The 7,088-nt window shown below is 45.2% G+C and overlaps 1 protein-coding gene across 5 annotated transcripts in view; it reads right to left on the reverse strand.

The window, feature by feature from the left end:
• Nucleotides 1-4,814, reverse strand: part of tmem42a (transmembrane protein 42a) — a 31,053-nt gene extending 26,239 nt beyond the window's left edge. For 4 of the 5 annotated variants that reach the window (XM_041183665.1, XM_041183664.1, XM_041183662.1 and 1 more), the window contains exons 1-2: nucleotides 4,642-4,814; nucleotides 2,500-2,643 (exon numbers count right to left, since the gene is read on the reverse strand). In XM_041183665.1, coding sequence (XP_041039599.1) covers nucleotides 2,500-2,643; nucleotides 4,642-4,782 — 285 coding nt within the window. In that variant the 5' untranslated portion in view covers nucleotides 4,783-4,814. Of the gene's footprint in view, nucleotides 1-1,019; nucleotides 1,222-2,499; nucleotides 2,644-4,641 lie in introns of those variants that run through there. The other variant, XM_041183666.1, reaches the window with a different exon arrangement.
• Between the last annotated feature and the right edge of the window lie 2,274 nt (nucleotides 4,815-7,088).

Below are 7,088 nucleotides of genomic sequence, written 5' to 3' on the forward strand. Positions count from 1 at the left end.
CCCCAAAGATCTATCTTTGGTCCCCTGCTTTTCCTCATCCACACGCTGCCTCAAGGCAATGTCGTCTGAAGACACAGGACCCGATTCCACAAGTATGCTGCTAACAGGCTGAAGATTATTGGCGGGGGCCAGGTGATGGTGCACAGCTCGCTCCTGCTGGCAATGTCAGCTTGGAGCCAACCTGCTCCACACCGGTCCATCTCTGCAGGCTGGCTAAACAGGGCCACTGTGGGACTTTGGCCCCTCACTGGGATTTGGGCAGGTTAGGGAGGCGGCTGGGTAGTGTGTTTAAGACAGCAGGTGGATAGGAAGGGGAGGGTTCTATCTTAGTGGGGCCACCTCCCAGTCTGCAAAGAATAGGCCCCGAAGATAGAACCACCCCTCTCTTCCTTCCCACCCTTTGAAGAAGCTATTTTTAAAAATCGGACTGCCCAGGCCAAAGATTTTATGGCGTGGACAACATTATCAGGTAAATTGGCTTGGTAATAAGCCTAATTGACCCTTGATTATCTTTTTAAATATGGTGGATGGGCTGCTGATTTCAGATATATTATGGGGGTGAGCTCGGGAATGGGTGGGCAGGTGGTGTCATGCCTCCACCGCTGAAACACCTCTGGTGAGGGCATATAAAATGCAGCCCAACATCTCCCTTTACCTGTCCACTGCTTTCAGAGCTCTCATCCGTCATTCAGTCTTGGATGAACCAAAATTTCCTCCAGTTAAATGTTTTAGTGTTAAATTCAACCACCCACTGAACTTCTTATCCCATACTCTCTCCATCACAAAGATCACCTCCTTACTTGCCACTCAATAAAATTATCCATGCTGCCTCTATCTCAACTAGTCTGCTGCCTAATCCTCCTCCATATGTCGGGAGTTCCAGACTCTACTACTCCAATGCTCAACTGCCCTCCCATCCTTCACCCTCCATAAACTTCAGCTTATTTAAAAACTCTGCTACTCGCATCCTGTTTCAAACAAGTCCTGCTCACCCATCACTGCTGTCCTCCCTGAGCTACAAGGGCTCCCGGTACCTCAAATTCAAAACTCTCATTCTTGTATTTAAGTCAGTCAATAGAGGTCTTCTCTTCTCTTTGAAGATCCTCCTTAAAACCCATCTTTTTGACCTAGTTTTTGGTATCCGCCCTAATATCTTCCTTCTTGGCTCAGTATCCATTTTTCTTTTAGATTGCACCTCGGTGTTTTCCTATGTTAAAAGCGCTATATAAATGCAAGAACGATACACCATTACTGAATTGAAGAGATTTCAGATACAAAATATCCAAAAGTACAGTAGGTTGCACAACATTGATTCATACCATCAGCACAGGGAGGAAAAGCCAAACTATTCTGTTTTCACTAGTGGTTAGTATGAGCAATGTTACCGAAGGACCGGAAATAAACTAAGATAAAAGCAAAATACTACAAATGCCGCAAATCTGAAATAAAAAACAGAAAATGCTGCAAAAACTCAGCAGGTCTGGCAGCATCTGTGGAGACAGAAACAGAGTTAACGTTTTAAGTCTGTATGACTCGAGGTGTAGAAATGTGATGGATTTTATACTGTTTAAGAGGGGGTGGAGCAGGTGCAGCAAAATAGGTCAGGGACAGGTGGGAGCTCAGAAGAGAGTGCCTAATCTCCCAGCTAGGCCTATATTGCATTACACAAGTGAAAGCTTAATCTGCAAACTAGGAGGAGAGGGTAATCAAAGAAACGAAACTATTCTTGAAAAAATAAAACAGAAATACAACAGTGGTGATAATGTACCAGTAACAGGAAATAACAGTTAGGGTCATTTACTGCTGTGGGAAGGGAGAATATCTGATTGGGAGAGATTCCGTGAGTGTAGAAGGATAGATGGACACAAATTTGGGAGGCAACAACTCCCAGATGTTTAAGGACTTAGCAAAGGAAAGGGCAGTTGGAGCTGGGACAGTATTTCACAAGGACACAGGGTTTGGCTTTGGTTTCTGTGAAAGGGATCATGACAGCATTTTTGAAAGCCTGTCATTTCTATTAATTACATTTTCTACAATGGTTTCAGCCATTAAACTATCTTCCTGTTGCTTTACAACTATCAAATGTCACTGCCTTGGTTCAAACAAGATAACTCTCCATTTACCAATGACACAATCAATCAGGTAATTAGCTCACAATAACTGCAGCATTTTTACTTTGCACAGTTACTGCAGCCTGAATTCAGAAAGGGGACATCACCTAACACCAGAAAAAACTGGAGACCCCGGGCCTTGGATTGGGCTCAACACCAATTTTACACTTCACAAGTTTAATGTTAAAATGAAGTCAAAATCACTTTGCACCTCAGCTAGACGTGTGTAAGTGCACCATTCTACTGCTCCCCTGAGTGTCTTGGAGGGACTGTATGTACAGTATTCAGCCATATTACATTTTGGCACATAGGCAACTGCTCTATAAGGGTGAATACAACATTGCACAATAACTTAAGATGCTGCAATGGAGCAGACAACTATACTTACTGATGAGAGAAAATTGGAAGCAATGGTGGTCACAGATGCTCGTGCTGAAGAAGAATATCGCAGTGCTTTTGCAAAAAATGTCCACATCAAAGCATTAAAGAAGAATACCATTGCACCACAGCCTACGCGAAGTAGTATGTACAGCTGCAACACAGTAAAATCTCAAGAGTTGACTCATCATTCAATACACCTCAAATTTAACAATCAGAAATAAAAACCATGCCACCTAATAATGAGGTATAGGTGTTAATATTATCACGATCTAGACAACCTATTGAATGTGCATGGCAACTTCAATTAGTGCACTTTCAAGAACATGGTCATTTCACTTCCCACAGTGCAGTCAATAAAGCAGATAGTCTATAGAAATGGTGAGTCCCCAACCTGTTAGGCAAATGAATGTGGGTTTTTGACATGGAATTATACAAATTGGGGACACTTCCTGTGGTAACGGTGAAGTCAGTAGCGTGTTTTGCCATATGTCAAGGAAACCAAACCCCAGTCCAAAGATGACCTGATGTCCACATCTCAGTATTTCCAGCAGGGATTCACTAGAGCAGCAAACATTATTAATTCCATCCACCCACCCAACCTGGGAGCACCCATGTTAACAATGGCACCTAACTGAGCCCAGACTTGGGATCTCTCTGAAACAACAGCTGAGGAGAGGCTTTTGGAATCATGGCAATGGTAAGGAGTTTGAGAACAGGAGACAAAAGCTATGGTGTTGGTCTTCCCAAAACTCAACTGAGGGAAATTGTGGCTGGACCTTGGCTGGATGGATGGACAAGCTAATCTAAAAACATAAACAGTGGAGACATAAACAAAAGAAATTGCGAAGTCAGGCTGGATATTGTCAGTGCACATGTTTGATTGGACCCCTTGTCTTCAGGTGATACCGTCAAGGGATAGATAAGCAGTGGGATACATTAAAACTGTTCAATGAACAGAGCTGCCCTGGCCTAGTTGATAAAGAGCTTCCTCCACAACACATCTACCCCACTCATTACACTTCCCCTCAATATGCCCATCTCTCCCATCCCCCTTCCCCTTCCCCCTCCATCCCCCTTCCCACATAGTCCCTACCACTCACTTACATTCCCCTCATTAGCCCCTTTCCCCACCCTCTTCATATTCCCCGCCCCCTCATTTCCTCTTTCCCCACCCCATTTTCCCCACCCGCCCCCCCCCCATAAGCCCCTTTCCCCGCCCCCCCCCTCATATTCCCCGCCCCCTCATAAGCCCCTTTCCCCACTCCCCTCATAAGCCCCTTTCCCCACCCCCTCTCATAAGCCCCTTTCCCCACCCCCTCTCATAAGCCCCTTTCCCCACCCCCTCTCATAAGCCCCTTTCCCCACCCCCTCTCATAAGCCTCTTTCCCCACCCCCTCTCATAAGCCCCTTTCCCCACGCCCCTTCATAAGACCCTTTCCCCACCCCCTCTCATAAGCCCCTTTCCCCGCCCCCCTCATTAGCCTTTCCCCACCCCCTCTCATAAGCCCCTTTCCCCACCCCCTCATTAGCCCCTTTCCCCACTCCCCTCATAAGCCCCTTTCCCCACCCCCCTTCATAAGACCCTTTCCCCACCCCCTCTCATAAGCCCCTTTCCCCGCCCCCCTCATTAGCCCCTTTCCCCACTCCCTCTCATAAGCCCCTTTCCCCGCCCCCTCTCATTAGTCCCTTTCCCCACCCCCCTCATTAGTCCCTTTCCCCACCCCCCTCATTAGCCCCTTTCCCCACCCCCCTCATTAGCCCCTTTCCCCACCCCCCTCATTAGCCCCTTTCCCCACCCCCCTCATTAGCCCCTTTCCCCACCCCCCTCATTAGCCCCTTTCCCCACCCCCCTCATTAGCCCCTTTCCCCACCCCCATTAGCCCCTCCCCCTCATTAGCCCCCCCCTCCATTAGCCCCTTTCCCCACCCCCCTCATTAGCCCCTTTCCCCACCCCCATTAGCCCCTCCCCCTCATTAGCCACCCCTCCATTAGCCCCTTTCCCCACCCCCATTAGCCCCTCCCCCTCATTAGCCCCCCCTCATTAGCCCCTTTCCCCACCTCCCTCATTAGCCCCTCCCCCTCATTAGCCCCTTTCCCCGCCCCGCATTTTCCCCCGCCCCGCCCCTCCCCTCCCCTCCCCGTCTCTTACCCACTCGGCCTCCCCCCGGTTCATCGCCCCCAGGATTCCGCCGCCTCCCAGGGAGAGTTTGGCCGCGGCGGAGGCCAGAGCCCCAAGAGAGCCGGCGGCGAGAGCCATGGCCAAAGCGGAGCGGCCAACCGCCGCCAGCATCGCCAATCCAAAATTCAAATTCCAACCGCCCCCGTCACCAAGAGCCGGAAATAACGTCACTTCCTGGAAAGGCCAATGGAGGATCAATGACAGGAATCATCACTAATGTGAGAATGTTTTATCCAATAAACTCACCCACTGCCACTAATTCAATATCTAATGGGTTCCAACTGCAGTAATCCACTAATAACTCACTCCCTGTCAATAACTAATAACTCACCCCCTGTCAATAATCCATAAACTAATAACTCACCCCCTGTCAATAAAATAATCCATAAACTAATAACTCACTCCCTGTCAATAATCCATAAACTAATAACTCACCCCCTGTCAATAATCCATAAACTAATAACTCACTCCCTGTCAATAACTAATAACTCACCCCCTGTCAATAATCCATAAACTAATAACTCACCCCCTGTCAATAATCCATAAACTAATAACTCACTCCCTGTCAATAATCCATAAACTAATAACTCACCCCCTGTCAATAATCCATAAACTAATAACTCACTCCCTGTCAATAACTAATAACTCACCCCCTGTCAATAATCCATAAACTAATAACTCACCCCCTGTCAATAAAATAATCCATAAACTAATAACTCACTCCCTGTCAATAATCCATAAACTAATAACTCACCCCGTCAATAATCCATAAACTAATAACTCACTCCCTGTCAATAACTAATAACTCACCCCCTGTCAATAATCCATAAACTAATAATTCACCCCCTGTCAATAATCCATAAACTAATAACTCACCCCCTGTCAATAATCCATAAACTAATAACTCACCCCCTGTCAATAATCCATAAACTAATAACTCACTCCCTGTCAATAACTAATAACTCACCCCCTGTCAATAATCCATAAACTAATAACTCACCCCCTGTCAATAACTAATAACTCACCCCCGTCAATAACTAATAATTCACCCCCTGTCAATAATCCATAAACTAATAACTCACCCCCTGTCAATAACTAATAATTCACCCCCTGCCAATAACTAATAACTCACCCCCTGTCAATAATCCATAAACTAATAACTCACCCCCTGTCAATAACTAATAACTCACCCCCGTCAATAACTAATAACTCACCCCCTGTCAATAACTAATAATTCACCCCCTGCCAATAACTAATAATTCACCCCCTGTCAATAATCCATAAACTAATAACTCACCCCCTGTCAATAACTAATAACTCACCCCCGTCAATAACTAATAATTCACCCCTTGTCAATAATCCATAAACTAATAACTCACCCCCTGTCAATAACTAATAATTCACCCCCTGCCAATAACTAATAACTCACCCCCTGTCAATAATCCATAAACTAATAACTCACCCCCGTCAATAACTAATAATTCACCCCCTGTCAATAATCCATAAACTAATAACTCACCCCCTGCCAATAACTAATAACTCACCCCGTCAATAATCCATAAACTAATAACTCACCCCCTGCCAATAACTAATAACTCACCCCCTGCCAATAACTAATAACTCACCCCCTGTCAATCCATAAACTAATAACTCACCCCCTGCCAATAACTAATAACTCACCCCCTGCCAATAACTAATAACTCACCCCCTGCCGATAACTAATAACTAATAACTCACCCCCTGTCAATAATCCATAAACTAATAACTCACCCCCTGCCAATAACTAATAACTAATAACTCACCCCCTGCCAATAGCTAATAACTCACCCCCTGTCAATAATCCATAAACTAATAACTCACCCCCTGCCAATAACTAATAACTCACCCCCTGTCAATAATCCATAAACTAATAACTCACCCCCTGCCAATAACTAATAATTTACCCCCTGCCAATAACTAATAACTCACCCCCTGTCAATAATCCATAAACTAATAACTCACCCCCTGCCAATAACTAATAACTCACCCCCTGCCGATAACTAATAACTAATAACTCACCCCGTCAATAATCCATAAACTAATAACTCACCCCCTGCCAATAACTAATAACTCACCCCCTGCCAATAACTAATAACTAATAACTCACCCCCTGTCAATAATCCATAAACTAATAACTCACCCCCTGCTAATAATCCAAAAACTAATAACTCACCCTGCCGATATCCATAAACTAATAACTCACCCCCTGCCAATAATCCAAAAACAAATCATTCACCCTGTCAATAATCCAATATTTTAACATCTTAAACCACTGCCAATAATCCAAAATCTAGTAACTCACTCTGGGCAATTTGAACTTTTTAAAAACAAAATCATAGGTCCTCCTTAAGAAGAAAAACAAGCAAAGACACTAAGCA

The sequence above is a fragment of the Carcharodon carcharias genome, chromosome 3, assembly GCF_017639515.1.
Source record: "Carcharodon carcharias isolate sCarCar2 chromosome 3, sCarCar2.pri, whole genome shotgun sequence".
In the NCBI taxonomy this organism is placed as follows: domain Eukaryota; kingdom Metazoa; phylum Chordata; class Chondrichthyes; order Lamniformes; family Lamnidae; genus Carcharodon; species Carcharodon carcharias.